The 17,484-nt window shown below is 46.7% G+C and overlaps 1 protein-coding gene across 1 annotated transcript in view; it reads right to left on the bottom strand.

The window, feature by feature from the left end:
- Positions 1 to 1,504: 1,504 nt before the first annotated feature.
- ABL1 (ABL proto-oncogene 1, non-receptor tyrosine kinase) overlaps positions 1,505 to 17,484 on the bottom strand; it is a 65,509-nt gene continuing 49,529 nt past the window's right edge. The window contains 8 exon segments of the mRNA XM_010720901.3: positions 1,505 to 4,715; positions 4,718 to 5,164; positions 7,698 to 7,862; positions 8,099 to 8,188; positions 8,779 to 8,931; positions 10,975 to 11,159; positions 13,482 to 13,659; positions 14,023 to 14,107. Of these exon segments, the coding sequence (XP_010719203.1) occupies positions 3,466 to 4,715; positions 4,718 to 5,164; positions 7,698 to 7,862; positions 8,099 to 8,188; positions 8,779 to 8,931; positions 10,975 to 11,159; positions 13,482 to 13,659; positions 14,023 to 14,107 (2,553 nt within the window). The 3' untranslated portion in view covers positions 1,505 to 3,465.

Genomic DNA, 17,484 nt, shown 5'->3' with positions numbered 1-17,484 from the left:
TCCTTTTTTTCAAGCGTTCGTAACATCAGTAAATATGCAGTGATCAATTTTACCCTGTGCTGGAATGGGAGGGAGGGGAGGAGGAGAGGAAGGGGGCTGTTTGGGAGCAGACTCATCATTCCAAAGAGGAATGGGGTCAGAACAGCGTGACAAAGCCACGTGCCCAGTGAGGCTCTGACTGAGGCACAGCAACCTTTCTCTATGCTGTTTCAAAGCAAAAGCCCACGCTTCCTGCAGTGCTCACCTGGGGCAGAGCTGCACAAGTGCCCACAGTCCTCCTCTGAGATGGCCCTGTGTTCTGGGCAGTGGGTGGTGGGGAAGGGGCTGCACCAAGGGACACCAGGAGCCCACCACCAGGATCCCATCACTGGGTTTGTCCTCTTCATCCCTCTGCACTGCCAGCACACAACAGGCACAGCAAAGCTCCCAAACACAAGTGGGTGCTTGGCTCGGATTGAAGTACGGCCAAAGGATTCCTACAAGGAGCTCCTGCATCACTGCAGGGTCACTGAGCACAGATGGGACCTTTAGCAGAGGTGGGAGGACCAGTGCACATCCAGGGGCGAGGCAGGGAGCTGCCCCCATCAGCGTGGGCAGTGCTTCACACATCTCCAGCACCAACCCAGCTGGGGAAAAAGAGTTATGCACAAAACACTGACCACGTTTTCCATCTTATGACAAGCAACTACTCAAAAAACAAGGCAGGATGACATTAAGGGGAAACTTAAAAGAGTGAACATTGTAATTTCAAAGACACAAAAAGCAAAACAAAAACACAAACACAGCTATTTTTCCCCTAGAGCACTCTCACTTTCAAGCTCAATAGCCTTGAAAATTGGAGCAATCAAACTGTTAAATGCATCGATCTGTTAAATCAACTCCTACTGTACTCGGCTAAATTTAGCCTTTAATCCCTTTTCACTCCCAACACCGCAGATCCCAGGGCTTTCCCCAGCTGGGTCAACTGACCTCTGCCTTCCCACGCCAGCAGACCATCCCAGCAAAGAGGGACGGACATCCCCAGGGATGATCCTATTCAGGGGCAGGCCGAGCTTCTCCACCTCGACCTACAGCTACTCACCATCCTCAAGCCTTGATCCAGCCCCACACAACCACAGCCAGAGCTCCTGCTGAGCTCTCACGTCCTGTGCTGGGGCTCAGAGTGCACCAGGGATTGTCGGGGGGGTCAGAAATGGGGTGACCTGGGACAGAACCCAAAACCACCACCACCAACTGCAGAGCCTCGGGCACAGCGCTCTCACCTGCTCTCTCTTCCTTCCCTTCCTGCTTTGTCCTTTAGCATCTTGGGCTGACTGTTGGACTAGATGATCTTCGTGGTCTTTCCAGCCTTAGTGATTCTATTATCTTCATTTATTAAGGCAGAGCATCTCATTTCAGACACTGCTTGGCACTCAGTACCAACCTCAGTGCCACTCCGCCTGTCCAAATGTGCCCTTTAGCAGAGGCAGCTGGCATTGAAAACATTTGTTAGCAGGCAAACACGGGCTTTCCTCAACATTGATTTATTTTTAAATATACTACGGAAGAGAGGCCGGAATAAAAAATGAATCAAAAAAAAAAATAGAGAAAGAGAGGAGGCAGAATTGAAAGTCATGTACAGAAACAATCTGTACTGGACTAAATTAAAGAGGAAACAACCCCCTTAAGTATCACAGAGATGAAGGACAGAGCTATTTACACACTGTAAAAAAGACAAGTCTACAAAAGTATGTAATAACGAGATACAAATGTATAATATAGTGGCACAATATGTTATCAAAGTAAAAACAGTACCTCCAGGAAAGAGACAGTCCAAGGTGTTTTGTTTTCTCTTACATTTTTAAAGGCAGCCTGTGGCAGAAGTGTGTATTTTCTTTTAAACATTTGTCATGGGTTAAGTCGGGGCTGTTTGTGAGGGCGAGGAATGGTGTGAACACACAGAGTGAACTACTGGAAATCATACAAAATGTCAGTTCCAAAGAGAACAGCATAAAATACAATTGAAGGCAATAGTGTTTAAGATACACAAGAGGGGCCACAAAAGTTACGGGGAACAGGACATAGAAAATATGGATTTTTTCCTCTTGTTTGGAACTGTTAAGAAGTTAAATTGCACTGTTAATAGCCCTAAACCTTGCTTTTTCACTACAGTCACAGGTCACAGTTAGTCCCCATTTGTGTCGCATCAGTTGGGAAGGTTACAGGACCATGGGCAGGAAGCCCAGCAGCCTTGCTGTCATTATTTTGGGGCAGTTTCCTCGGGAGATCCGCCCAAAGAGAGGCGGCTGCAGCCTTCACAGACCCTCACGTGATGGGTGCAGCCACACAGCCATGAAGGCAATGACAGTTCCAACCCCGAAGTACCAGCATCCGAGCTCTCCACAGGGAGCTGGCACTGGCATGGCAAGGGAAGGGCACCAGTCTCAACAGGAGCACAGGAGCCAGGCCCACAGAACAGAAAAGACTGCAAATACAACTAGAGAAACAGCAGTTCTTGCCCATCTGCGATGCGCAAGCTCAACTGAAGCAACTGCTGCAGGCACAGTGGTATCTTTGAACTCGGCCCAAGCTATCCCCTCCTGTCACCCACAGAGCAACGCTCTGCTCAGCACAGCCTGCTGCTCCCACACCTCCTCAGCCACCCCCTGCCCCGAGCACCAGCCTGAATAACACCAGCAGCGTCCTCCTTCAGCCCTCTGCCACTCCTCTAGTGCTACCGTGGGAGATCTGCAAACGCTGCTGCATCAGTGGGTGCTGTCTGCAACGGTCTGAACCCAGGCAGCTCAGCTGGGCTCAACAGCGTCAAGGAAAAGCTGAAAACACAGATACAAAGGGCAGCAGGTGGAATCATAGGAAGAATGCGAGTAAACATCACTTGTAGCATTCTACCATTTTTTAAAGTTACAATAACAACTCCCCCCCCCTCCTCTCTCAGGCTCCAAATCTGTTGCAGAAAATCTGTCAGCAAATCTGTCAGACTCAGGCCGGGGACGCATGCTGCAGCTCTCCCAAGAAATGCAATAGGTATATTGCTATTCAGACACTCAGCCTTGTGTACAGTGGGGCGGAGGGGCAGAACGCAGTAGGAAGTCCTCCTGAGGAGGATGGCATCTCAGTGTCCATCAGTCTGGCTTCAGTCTTAACATTTTGTCCAGAACAATAAAATATTAATAAAAAGGCATGACGTGACATCAGCACTTAGACTTGTAGTCCACAAGGCAGGAACTCCACAGATAAGACGATTACAAGTATATGAAACACAGGGAAGCTGGGCTAAGAGGGTGGAAAGTGCCTCTTGAACACAGCCCTGCTCTTTGGAGCTGGGGCATCCATCAACAGTCTGCGCCTTTCGCACAGCCCAAACCCCAGCGCCCCAGTCCTTGGTCAGTCCACACATGCTGTTACTCTCTCCACAGTTGACTTTGGCCCACTGTGATTTATTATTTTTTTCCAACCTGGCTTCTGCTACCTCTGAACAATGTCGCTGATTTCTTTCACAGAACTGAGCAGTTTGCTAAAGTCCTGCGTGGCCGCAGAGCCGCTGCCAGCCGTCGCTGGGCAGATCTGAAGCTCTCGCAGGTTGTTCTCCAGCTTATTGATGGCCTCCCGAAAGGCAAATTTGTTCCTCATCTGCTGTATGGAGTCCACGTAGCTCACGCAGAAGGTGTAGAGGTTCTTGCCAGCCTCCAAGACAGTGCTGTGGCTCGCCATTTGTTCAGAGTTCTTGCTAATGGCGAGCCGTAGAGCCTCGGTGCTTTCCAGCACCACCCCTTTGGTGATGGTGCCGCTGGCAATCCTCTCCGGGGGCTGACGGGTCTTCCGCAGAGAGACCCTGGTGGATATGAGAGGGATGAAGGCTGTAGATGATGGCTGGTCCCCCCCTGGGGCAGAGGGTACAGACGAGGAAGAGGCAGCGGAGGTTGCTGTGCTCATCAGCAGCTTTGTGGAGGACTGGGGCTTTGGTACAGAAGGGATCCCTAGCTTTTTCACACCTTCCCCTGACTGGTTTGGCTTGACAGCTTCACTGCTCACAGCATCTGCAACCTGAGTCAACTGTTTGGATTTAGGACCAGACACCACATCTGTTGCCGCTTCATGGCTGGGACTGTGAGATACTTTTCCAGGCTTGCCAACAGAGGATGAAGACATTGGAACCGGAGGGGCTGGCTTCAGCTTCGATAACTTCCCTTTGTCCTTCCCTGCCAACTCTGAGGTCTGCTTGAGCCTCCTCAGCCGCGGCTCCTCGACAGAAGCTTTGTTGGCACCTGCAAATGCAGCAGAGTTGGGTTTGGCAGCAGAACCTTGGTCCATTGTCGCAGTGGTACCTAAGGCACTGGATTTGACTCCATCGTCCTTGTGCAGCACGCTGGAGGAAGGGGGGACGGCGGGTTGCCTACGGCCAAGTTTTGGAGTCAGAGTGGGTGGGCTGGAGCCAGGACTCGACTCCGCATCTTTGAACACATCATCAGTGGTCTCTTCGTTTTTCTTAAGCAGCCGTGGAGGGGGGGTCACTGTCCCCCTGACAGCAATGTCAGTCTTGGCCTCGTTTGCCCGCTTTCGAGGCAGCGCTGGCTTTTCGCTTTTGTGTCCCCCAAAAGTGGAGGAATCAAACTGGCGTCCTGTGGACTGCAGATCCCGAGGCAGAGTCACAGATTTCCACTCCGTGTCCTTTGCACCGTGGGGCACACAGGAGGCTGAGCAGGACCTTAAGAACGCTTGCTGGAGTTGGAACTGCTCTCCTCCTCACCAGCCACCCCCCGGCTGCTGCTCATTGTGCTGGACTTCTTCCTTAAGTGGGGAGACAAAAACCCAGAGTTCCCAGCGACGACCCCATTGGTGACACCAGCCCCATTGCTTGGGCTCTGAAACTTGGAGGGGTCAGCTGCTTCTGTGGGAGGAGCAATGAAAGCTCCATTGCCAGCATCCCTGCACTCCTCCTCCCCACCCGCCCTGCGGTCCGAGTGGCCATCCATCTCTCGGAAGGAGCTGCTCCGTTTTGGAGGGGTAGGGGCAGTCTTCTTCTTCTTCTTGATAAGGGCACTGAACAAGTTGGGCTTTTTGTCTTTTGGAAGCAGCCTCTCATCTTCATTCAAACTGCTCTCCAGGGCCACTCTCTCCTTCCGTGGCAGCAAAGGAGAAACAGCGGGTTCATGGTCCAGAGGGTCTGCAAGGGAAAGAAAAGAGACCACCGAGCTTTGCTTCAACAGCCAGGACAAGCTGCTTTCTTCCAGGATCTGAACCATTTCAGCACCTCCAAAAGGTGCAGGTTCTGAAAAGAAAACCACCCTCAGACCAGGAGTAATGCAAGTACAGCTACACTGAAGCCCAGACTGACGTGATCCCTAATGCCCCATACACTCACCTGTGAGGTGGCCAGACTTGGCTGCCTGCTATGCTCCCTGTAGGCTTCTGATTTAAGCAGCAACATACAAACTGTTTACGTTCAGATTCTCATCCTTGCATCTAGAGACTTGTCTAAACTTCATACTGAGAAGAAGATAAATATAACGAGGCTGCTTCTTCAGTCCCTGTGAGGTTGCTGCCCTTAGAACGGCTGACCCTCTGAATTAATAAGAAATCTATGTAATCCACCCTTGTTCTTTTAGCTTCTGATACTCCTAACCTCCTTCCCTGATGTCATTCTTCATAGGAAATGGAAATAACTCTTTCACAAGCAGAAACCAAGACATCCCTTGGCAGCTGAATGCCTCAGGTCACATCACCACGAAGATCGCCAGCTTAGTACAGCAGTGGAGGGAAGTGGGAATAACAGCCTCCTTCAGCAGGATTGCTCCAGAAGGAAACGGTGGGGTGACCCTTTCTCCACTTACAAGAGGTATTTAAAAATGAATAGTGGTTTATAATAAATTTATACTGAGTGCTGCATGTCTCTGTATTTGACTGACTGGGGGTCTCATTCCAGGCCAGGCATTCAGATGGCATGCTAATTTAAGAGAGCAATGCCTTTAGGGCAGCATATACATTTAGAGCTCAAGTAGGTAGTAAGAAAGGAGATGAAGCAGACACATAGATCAAAAGAAGGCTGCTTCTTAGTCACATACTGGTGATCATCATGGAGAGGGTAGGATTTCGGTTGAGGAGGGAGAGATAGAAGAAAAACAGCTGTGTTCTTTGGGAAAAGAGTATGCTTCCAAAGGTGCAACTGCTGTAGAACCATTCATATGTAAACTGAGGTAGACCTCAACAAATAGAAGAGCTCCTACAGCACTTCAGGTGGCCAGGGCTGTGCAGTGACCAGACACAGCAGAGCTGTGGGGACCCAGGGAAAACTAGCAGCTTTCATTAAGGACCAGCTTCCAGCCACTGGGCTATGAGAACACTGACAACTGAATAGGAAACTGCAATGAAACCTCTATGGGAAATGGGAAATGTGTTTTTCACAATATGCTGGTTGTTATTTCAGTCTTTAATGTTAAAATCATATTATTCCTGCTGCACTTGAATCTCTCAAAGTCCTTAAGTATTTAAATGAAGCTATTTTACTTCAAAGCTTACAAAACTAGGCAATTATGCCTCCTATATACGGCAGGCTGGATTTACCACTGGTCTTTAACACTATGTTGCATTAATTAAGTTATAATAAAAATAGAGGCACACTGAGCTCAATATTCAAATCTTTTTCCAAAAGAAACAGAAGATTCTTTGTATTTTCATTAGAAAACAAGTCAATTCATAAATCAGTACATTCCTGAGCCCTTCTGTAAATAACTTCCTTTTCTCTTTAAGTCACTGACACTTTTCCAGCATTTTACACTCTGTCTTGTTTTTTTTTCCTTCTTTGTTGAGATGTACATTTGCTACTCAAACATGTACCACTAGGTGAGTTTGTCATCATCCAAAAAAGGTCAGTCATATGTATGGTCAGACAGGGAGTGTTTATCATGCACTGTATTTTGTTTTTATTTTGCTATTTTTCAAGCAAACTGGATACAAATCTACTGTATAAATTCAGTGTCTTACCACTGTGTTCATTACCTCAAAATGGAAGAGAAATGCTTGGAGAAACTGATTGAATAGAGTTTAATTTCATGGAAGATTCTGTAAATACCTCTTTGTCCCTTGCTGCAATTATATTTGGTACCTGCCAAGAGTAATACTCTTCACTGCTGCAAGCACAGAACTGGTATGATGAAACAGTGAAGAAACCTCCCTTATGGGGCTTGCTAAACCTGAGCAATCGTGCTGCTTTAAATTATGCAGTGTGGTAGTGTAAAGAGGCTTGAACACAGCAGATTACCCAGTGCTCGGATGCTGTGGGAGATCCCACTGATAGCCCCTACCAGGGAATGGGAAGAGAATGTGACTAGAGGGCTGTGCTCAGGCTCTGGTCTATAAGGAGCTGTAGGCAATTGCCATTAAGTTAAAAGAACTCCTAGGATTTCTCTAAGCAACGGCAGGTATAGCACCAACTGCTCAGCCAGCTATGGATTCACACTCCCAGATGCTCTATGTTTGTATCTGGTCCCAAGATTAACAGCCTGCCTTTCTGTAATAAATGATAAAAGGAGTTCAGAACGCAGGAAAGCAAACCTAGCAGCCTGTCACCCAGAAAGACAATGCTGATAGACAAAGATGGCACCTGTTTTCAGACATGGCTTTTCCTAGGCAAAGATCTGGGCATGCCTTTCGTTTTTCTATTATTTCCTGAAGGAATAATGACTTTAATTAAAACCTACCACATTCCCCCTGGCCTCGTGCATGTGCAGTCTCCAAGCCCTCGTTCACATCTTTGCTTTCAGCAGCTCTCCTCGACGTTCGTGTCTTGGTTGGTAACTCTGGGGCCTGAAGGAAATTGCTCACTACACTCCTCATGCCCTTCTTTCCCAATTCCTTCTCCACCTCTGCAATGCACAAAAGAAAAAAAAGATCACCGTAATACACAGAATATAAAAACCAGAGCACTGCTCTGAGTTAATTGCACAAAAGAAATGAAACAACACAGAGAGGGAGATCCTTAGGGCTGGTCAGCCATTTGGCTCTTTATAGCTAGACACGTGCCCCTGTGAGCTACGTGCAGTCCAGGACACGGGTGTCCCTGGTCCCTGGAACTGCCAGCCCCAGAGGGACCCAGACCTACCATCTGATATGCTGGATTCCTGAAACATCGTCTCAAACGCCTGATGGATCTCAGCAAAGGAAGGCCTGTCGGAGGGGCTCCACTGCCAGCCTGCAAAAACACCAGCACTGAGAACTTCCTAGCAGCACCACACAACCATTACGGCACAGTAGGAGGTGCTAGCTATCACAGTTCCTTTTTTATAAAATGGCTGAGAGAAAACACCAACATGGAAACTGGGTGTGAATGGTGCTGGGCAACCACCACTGAGCCAAAGTAAGGGCAGGGGTGGAGCACCTCAGGAAGAAAAAAAAACACATTACAAGTCACTACCAAGAGGCCACAGTGAAAAGCAACACCCAGTCCCTTAAGAAGCCTACCAACCTCCTCCGTCACCCTTGCAGCACAAGTTTTTCTGTAAGCAGTCAGGGAAATGAAGAAAAAAAAGCTCTGAGCTGAACGGCAAATCTCTCCCCAAGGCCTGTGAGCTCCCAGCAGGGAAGAATGGCTGGCTTCACAGCGCTTCCATCCTCTGGGGAAAGCAGCTTTAACCAAGCACTTCCACACAGCACTGCATCTTCACTAGAACCAACAGAGAGTTTCTCATTTCTGGCTGGATGTGACCAGATCCAGCCACTTTCATTGCATTTCTGAAGAGCTGCAAAGCAGCATTTGCATTTGCAAAGCTGAAGAACACTTACATGCTCTCATGAGCTCATATACTTTCTCAGGACAGCCTTCAGGGCGCTCCATGCGGTAGTCTTTCTCCAGCAGCTCATAGACTTGAGACAGGTCGATCCCAGGGTAAGGGGACATGCCATAGGTCGCAATTTCCCAAAGCAGAACACCAAAGGCTGCAGCGGGTAGAAAAGAAAAAAAGAAAAAAATCAACAAACCTTGTTTTCATCTTAAATTTGAGAAGATGTTTAGTGGGAGCAGTCACTAAACAGTGCAGCACACTTAAACCAGCTCTGAGTGGCTCAGACTCCATGCTCAGCGTTAGCTTCAGTGTTAAAGCAGTGGAACAAGCCTCGTCGTTGGCACAGACAAGTCTCCTGCGATATGACAGAATAGAATTAGACTAATTTTGAATGTATCAGTTGTCTCAAACCTGAACGCCTTGAGATCCTTCAAGTCCTATTAAAGACACAATTAAGAGACTTCACAGTGGATTAGCCGAAACTGTTTCACTGCAGCACTGCAGTCTCTCTCTCAGTTTGACAGCTCCTCTCATATGCAGTCTCTCCTTAGAGGGCTGGCACGTTTTAATAGCTCAGTGTTTTTTGGGGTGCCCTTGTTTAGCTGCAGACTGGAAGGGAAAGAGGGGGCCAGAGGTGAAGGCAGGTTTTCAGCAGTTGCTACCAACGAGACCAAGTCTGCGCGAGACATTTTGGTCACAGGGAAAGCTGAGCAGAAAAAGAGAGAGCACAAAAAAGGTTCTTTAAACAGGAGAGGCATTCAAGTCCCCAGACTCAGCGGGGATGCAGGTCAGCACCGGGGTCAGGCAGCTAACCCAGGAGTCAGCCATGCAGAATAGACTCAACACCAGTTCAACAACCTGCATGTAATTGGTTCAGTCACCCTATTCTGGTCTTAAACTGAAGAGAAAGCGATTACAATTCTGCATAAGTAAGGAAATCACATCACATTACATGGTAACACCACCAAGGGCAATTTACATTAGACATTTCTGTGCACAATTTTCTTTGATTTCTGTCTCGAGGCAGCGAGGTGAAAAGCGTCTAAACCCTGGCATGGCCAGCAGCAGCCATGACCTCTGGGGACAGCCAGCTTGCTCTGATCAGATCCCCAAGTCCACCGCACTGACTGCCACTCTGCAAGGTCACACCAACCCTAATTAAAGCTACCCAATATTCCTTTCAGATCTTCTCCTCCCAGAGTACTCCGTGCTGCAGTACAACAGGGCTCCCTGCAGCCACCCGGCGCGGCCAGCAGCGTCACACAGCAGCTGGGAGCAGAAGAAACGCTTAGCTCAGCTCCCTCATCTCTAAAACGTTTTCTATCAGCCATGCCCTACGAGTTCCTTCAAAATAAAGCCTCTCTCTGCACTGCTCCTTCAAAACTCCAGAGAACTTCACTGCTGCTTCACTACTGTCTGATCTTTTAAACACACAGCAGATGCTCAGGGTAACGTTTTCAAAGTGCCCCTGGGACGAAGTCCTGTGAACTTCTATCGTATGTCACTGGGCACTTCTGAGAATTTGACCAATGGCTATGGAAGAGATATAAAATCCAAAGAAAGGCTGATAAAAAAGTAGAATGAGATTTTCTGCAGTCAGATTTCATAGAATTTAACTCCATTTAGCTAAGCCTAGTCTTATCATCAGCACCTCAGGGCTCTTCAATAACCATTTGTCATCAAATTTTCTCTCTGTTTCTGCTCATCTCATTCCAAAGATTATTCTTTTAAAATGCAGAAAGACGAGCTCGGAGCTATCACCAGACAGACAGATATACACATAATTTTTTAACATAAAATGAACCAGATCCTCACTTTTCTCCTTAAAGTAGTTTGAAAGTTCCTGGCGATAAAACAATATATTGCTTCGCAGTTCTGTGCCACAGCTCCATCAAGTCAGCAGCACGGGTGCCCTCCGGCCCCATTTCATACAATTCTATAAACACCACAGTGTCCTTTGTTTTCATACTTGTCAATGACTCAAACATGTAAAGCCAGGTCTGCATCCTCAGTTCTCCACTCCAAGACAGACTTGGCAGAGATTAATTCCTGCACTCTGACACAACAACACAGCTCAGAGAGGGGAGCGTGCTCTCTCCTGAGACGTTTCGCAGCATCCTCATTTCACAGCCCAAAACAGGAAAGGAAGGCTGTACAAGAATATCACCTGAATTAATTTGCTCGTGCAAATTCTTACCCCAGACGTCAGATTTAATGGAGAACTTGTTGTAGGCCAGGCTCTCTGGTGCTGTCCACTTGATCGGGAACTTGGCCCCAGCGTGGGCAGTGTACGTGTCACCTGTCATCAGCCTGCTCAGGCCAAAGTCTGCCACCTTCACCAAGTGGTTCTCCCCTACAAGGCAATTTCTGGCAGCGAGGTCCCTAAAAACAAGAACAAAAACAGGCAATGAGAAGTCCACCCTGTCACTTGTAGCAAGAGCAAGGAAACAGCAAGAGGCTGTTCCCAAAGAAGCCTGGGCCTGCATGTGATTATTTTGATCAGGGTATTACACAGAAATTATGCAGCTCTGCACACACATGTAAGAGGGAAAGTTATTTTCCATTCTGGCTTTGTAAGACTGTCAGCCCAACTTTTCCTTTTTTTTTCCTTTTTTTTCTTTTTTTTTTTTTTCTAAAATGCAAAATGAAAGCTCCAAGAACCCCCTCACTTTCAATAAAAGCTGCCACCCTCAGGATAAAAATAATGTAAAGAAATGTCAGTGCTCAAGTTATCAATAGCTGTGGATGAGCGCTGAATTAAAGACGTCGCAGTGCCTCCCCTTCTTGCCCACCTCTCCAACGCTTCCATCGACCCAAACACCACCACTCACCCTGCACAACTCCTCTCCCAGGCCCTGTTCAGTGCCAGGTTTATCTCCCTCCCAAGTACCACATATCTTACAGCACAATATTTTGTACCACATCCCCCAGAAAAGCCACGGGTGACCATAAGGACGACTCAGTGGCAGCACCCACAAAAGCAGCAACCCCAGCTGCCAGCCAGGAGGCAGAACGAAGCCTGCGTGGACAGCACTTTCTTCTTACTCTTTCAGCTCTGATCTTCAAACAAGAGTGGTTTTGCCCTTTTCAAACTACCCTGGCCTCTGCTATCAGTACTTATGTTTTCAGAAGACTGGATTATAAGCAGACTGAGCCTTTCCTCCATGTTTTTTCACCTTGGCAGGTGAGAGATGCACACGTTGCATTTGCCACCCTCCCGGCTCAAACATGCTGCCAGCACCCTCAGCAATGCACAGAAACGTAAAGCACAGAAATACATTTCTCCTAATACCAGGTTTCATTAAAAACACTTTTTCAGATTATGTTACACTGAACTAAAAATTGATTCTACCAGAAAAGGTGAGATGTTCTCTAGATACGAGGCAGACTCTGCTGTTTCTTTTGCTTATTCTGCTCAGTGGGAATAAATTAGGGGGGAAAAAAAGTACATCTTACTAGATGCCCATTATATTTTCACAATGTTTTTGAATATATCTTCTTATCAATCCCGACTACTACAATGTATGTCTAAATAAAAGCTCCTCTTCATAATCAAATTCCTCCCCCTTCCTGATTCATTAAATGAGGTCACAGCTCAGCATTTGAATCCACGGATGTGAATTATGACAACACTCTTAAAATAATTGGGTAGGTGGGTATGGGGGTGGCTGATAAGGAAAAATGCTACTATTTATTTTAGATAAATGGGTCATCAGAAATAAGATGAATTGAAATGAATGGGAGAGCAGACAAATGGGACTCATACAAAGCAGATTTTAAAGCTCACTTCCTACAGGCTGAAGGGATGGAATACTTTCAACAGAGCAATTCAAAGGGTGGAAATTTTAATTGCAGCATCACCGTTTGCTTCATTGACTGATAGAAGCATTTAAACAGCTCTTTCAGGCAGCAAAAGCAACGCATGCCTGAGGAACACCGAAAACTTTACACGCGATCTTCTTATTTGCCTCCATAAAAAACATGTGCTAATTCCACATTCTAGCTAATTGGTCAGGAAAGGTCACACTGTGGCACAGAGAACATCTTGTATTGAACTCAGCAGCTCTCATCTCTCACACAGGATGTGTCATTATATTGCTAGGAGGTCGCTCCTACAGACAAAGAATGCAAAGCTCCAGCTATAATTGCAGCACACTTAAAGGTCAGAGTCTTTGGGACTTCAAGACTGCAAAGACATTATTAAAGTCAAATAATTTGGACAAAGGTGGACAATAATCTCTACAGAAGAGGAAAAAAGTGAAATAAACAAGAATGGACACAGGGTGAGATGGCACTAAGAGGGTGGCTTTGCTGTGAGCACCTGCACACACCCAGCAGTGTCACCTGTCTGCAGCAACCTTTAATGGCTGTTGAAAACAACGAAGGAGAAGAGGCTTATGTGAGCCACTAAGAGCCTGTTACTTGAGGAAGCGTTTGTATCTAAGGCATTTGTTCAAACTGTAAAAGCACTGGTATGTCTTTAACCTACACCTGCTTCAAAAGAGGAAAAATAAAAATGGAGAAAAACAATCAGAAGACCCTCCTACAGACAGGTCAACATACTGCATCAGAATATAGCAGACAGGGTGTTAAGTACAGGACACGGGATGCAGCTGAAGGGAAGGCTGTGACAACCTTAAAATACATCAGGAGATGCAGATTCCGATTCAGATCAGATTCAGGAGCACTCGGTGCCATTCGTACCTGTGGATGAAGTTTTTCTTCTCCAGGTACTCCATGGCTGAAGAGATCTGGGTTGCCATGTACAGCAGCACCACCGCATTGACCTCCTGCCGGTTGCACTCACGCAGATAATCCAACAGATTCCCGTAAGTCATGAACTCCGTGATGATGTAGAAAGGAGGTTCCCGTGTGCACACCCCTACGGACCGAGATAAAGTTCACTATGAATATCCGAGAGCGTCAATGACCCTTCAAGTCTGTCATCTCAGGCAACGTACATCTCTAATGGCTGCAAACAGGGGGACTGCCCAGAGGATGAGTTTTGCTTGGAACTGGTTAATAGAGGATTTTAATTTCCTGCTTCAGGCTCTGGCAACTTAAAACGTTAGGGAGACGAGATCATTAAAAATCATGTATTACCGGTACAAATTGTGAATTTTGCCAGACAATAAGCGCCTGTATTTAAAGCCTTGGTATGGTAAGCAGCTTATCTCCTCCTTAACATCCATATCACTGCACAAGGGTTTAGTTCAAATCCCCCTGCTTGGTATTTATCACTTACCTAATAATTGCACCAAGTTCGGATGCTTGATCTCCTTCATTACTGCAGCTTCTTTCAAGAACTCTTCCACCTCCATGGTATCCTCCTGCAGAACAATAGCAAAGCTTTGGCAAGAACAGCGTGCACAGAGGAGGACACAAAAAGAACTGCAAAGTGACAGCATCAGCCCCAGTTCTTTCAAGGTAGTTTTTCCCTGTAGCCACATCACAGTGCCAGGGAGTGAGGAACATTTTTTGTTTTGTTGGGCCTTTTTTTGTAGGATTTTTAAAAATACATTTTTATCATTCTTATTGTAAGGGAGCTTTTTTGGGCAAGAAAATCCATATCCCTTTTGTGAAGGGCCTCTCACAGGACCACTCAGGAGTTGAAAAGGAAAAAGCTCAGCGCGTTTGTTCCTAACAAGGAAAAAAAACACACAAAATCAACAGCACGGAAAGAAATGAAACGAGAACAAAAATCAAAAGGAAGGTTACAACCCAAGCTAAGGTCTGAGCAACTGCTGAGATGCAAGCCCCCAATTTCAGTGGGTCTGAGCAAGGAAACCCCACTGCAAAGAGAAGCACGGCCAACGGTTGGGGAATTGAGAGCCTGAGGTTTCACAGATTTCATCCCTGGCATTTAGAGCCTGACCCATGACGCAATGGGTCTGGGCAGACGTGTCACTGCCTATTTGTTGAGCACCATAAAGTTGCTTGGCACAACAGAAAGCTGAGGAAGATACGATCTTGCTCAGAAGATACATATTCTGAAGCAAATATACCCCCACGGCCCGAAGGTCATTTCAAAGTGGTGCAAAAATACAGATCCATTCCTAAAGCAATGTTTCTTTCTAAATCCATATTTTTTTTCATTGGTGGATTAATGTTGACAGCCTACATGGACGAAGTGTTTTAAGGAAGGATTGGAAAGGATTTACTGCTGCTGGTGAGAATGATAACAGTGGGCTGCTGCTGTAAGATCCAGCCAGCACTCTGCTCTGCAGTTAGCGATGAGAGCCTCTTTCAAACAGCTTCAATCCATCATTCACTATTCGTTGCCAATTAGCTTGATTGGCAGCTGTGTTTTTCTGAACACGCTCTGTCAAAACGAATCGCCCAAAGGTCCTGGGGAACAGAACTGTAAACCATTTTCTTTAGCAAAGGAAACAGGGTTAATAATCCAGGTTGCAAAACAACCCTAAACACGCACTTATCTTATGTATGCTATGCAGGCTGCACAAGGCTGTTCCTCTGCATTGCCGCTCTGTGGTTTTAAATCTATTGCCTCTCACTGACCAAATTAATAGGAAGGATGCATGCAGAGAATTACAGTAACAATGATTTCCCTGAAAATCTGATGGCAGAATTTTACCAGTTTCCATCTTCCGCTGCACAAAACCACAGAACAAATAAAACAGTCCCAGCAATACGGTATTTTCCCAGAAAAACAGGGCAGCACCTCAACCTGGACTTGCACAAAGCTCCCTAAGGGACAGCTCCATGCTGCCCCATCTGCTGGGGTAAAAAATAAACATTAAATAAAGCTGGGCAGCTCCCAACAGCTGAATCACTGAACAGCCCCCCCAGGGAACCGAGTTTGGGGCACAGGCACAGCAGGCTGCAGAACGAGACAGGGCACGATGCTCCAGCCCAGTCCCTGCAGCCCTCCTGCCCCTTTCCAACAGGATCAGGAGCAAAAAAGCAAACACAGAGCGCGCCATGTCATGGCCACAGACCCTCTGAAATCCTGCTGTGTTCGGTGCAGCTCGCCGGGTTTCCAGTGGAACACTGCAATGGGACCCACCTACACCCCAACACGTAGCCTAGCACTTGCCAGTTACACGAGGCTGAAAAAACAGCGTGTGCTGCATTTGTCTTCTCGTGTGATCCAGGCTCTGTGCTAGCTGTAACACGACAGAAAACAGAACAACAAATGGGTGCTGCTGAGCACTGCTCCACAACGTGAACTGTGTGGATCTTCGGTGCCTTCAACCCTCCCTTCCTTCCATCCTTCTTCTGAAGTAGACAGGGAAGGAACAAGGAGAACCATCTGAAGCTGTGAAAAACATTCTCTGGCAGAAAATGAAGCGAGTCACTTGAAGCTGCCAAGGGCTTGTTTTCCCATGTAGAACTGGAATATAAATGCCATTTTTAAGTATTTCCCAAAACTTTGAAGGGAGCTGCAACCCCACCTGTCAAGCACTAGACTGATGGATTTAAAGAAGGTGGAGTATAAATTCGCTTTTAAGGATGGTTTTTAGTGTGCATAATTGCAGACTGAAGTGTTTCTTAACTCTCTTTTTGGTTCCTCCTGCATTCCCCAGTGGCACACACTGTTCCATATTACATTACGAACCACTTTCAGTCATGTTTCATTAAATATTTATTTGATGTATTTGAAACAGTCATGGTCCGTACTGAAGTTTCTCCGACGCGCAGAGATTCGACGGCACGACGCATCATTTGCCTTTTTTGATGGGTTTTAGAGACGTGGTACAGGGATGCAACAATGACACTCCGGGACAGATGAGGGACAGGAGACATCAGGGATCCTCACGTCACAGCCAGAAAGCAGAAAGAAGATGCTGCTGCAAACTGAACGTTTCGAGGAGCAATTTGTCTCTCTCATTGATGGTGTGGACTCTTTGCTCACCCTGCTCACAGCCCGGTCCCACGGCACGGTGCTGCAGGCAGCCCCGCCGTCCCCGTGCGGTGGCCCTAACACTAGGTGTCACCCGCTGCCTGTGTAAGCTGCTGCTTCTGCTCTTGTCCGCTGGGGAGCCCGACCGGGAAGCTCCACCATACACCAAAGGCCAAAATGGAAATACTTTCTGCGGCCATAGCAACCCAGAAATACTGAGGTTGCTGCTGTTCAGACAGTAAGGAAGAAATATTTTCCCCAAATCCAGGCAGTTTTCTTCCCCTGACACTATACATCTATACAGCTCTCTCCACTTCAAAAGTTCCATTGCAAAAAAAAACCAAAAAAAACCCCAAGAAGAAACAAACAAAATCCCTCTTCTGTTTGTTTCTGCAAGACCAAACCACATCTCCAGGCGAGGAGAGAAAACATGGTGTCAAGTTAGCATAAAACTCCTATTAAGCAATCAAATGCAATGTGTGTGGATGGTGCCAGAAGATCTCAAGACACATTTATAAACATAAATGAATTAAGCAATGACCTTCTGAACTCAGAGCATTATTTGCATTTCAAGAGGCAAGGAGACCAAGACTCAGAAATAAGGGAGCAGAGCCAGAAGCAGAACTGATTATCCAGTCCCTCATTAAGCCCTCTTACGAATTTTAATACACTTTAGCTTGGATGCACTTTTTCCTCCTCTTGTATCTTCTGATAATAAACAGCTATGAACAATTGCCTAAGACTACTGGGTACACAAGGAGCTTGGCTTTTGGGAAAGAAGCCACATGAGAGACAATCAAAGCATGAAGAGTTTCCCTGAAATACAGGCTTTGAATTTTATGC

Source organism: Meleagris gallopavo, chromosome 19 (assembly GCF_000146605.3).
Source record: "Meleagris gallopavo isolate NT-WF06-2002-E0010 breed Aviagen turkey brand Nicholas breeding stock chromosome 19, Turkey_5.1, whole genome shotgun sequence".
NCBI lineage: Eukaryota > Metazoa > Chordata > Aves > Galliformes > Phasianidae > Meleagris > Meleagris gallopavo.
This window is presented reverse-complemented; position numbering and strand designations above follow the sequence as displayed.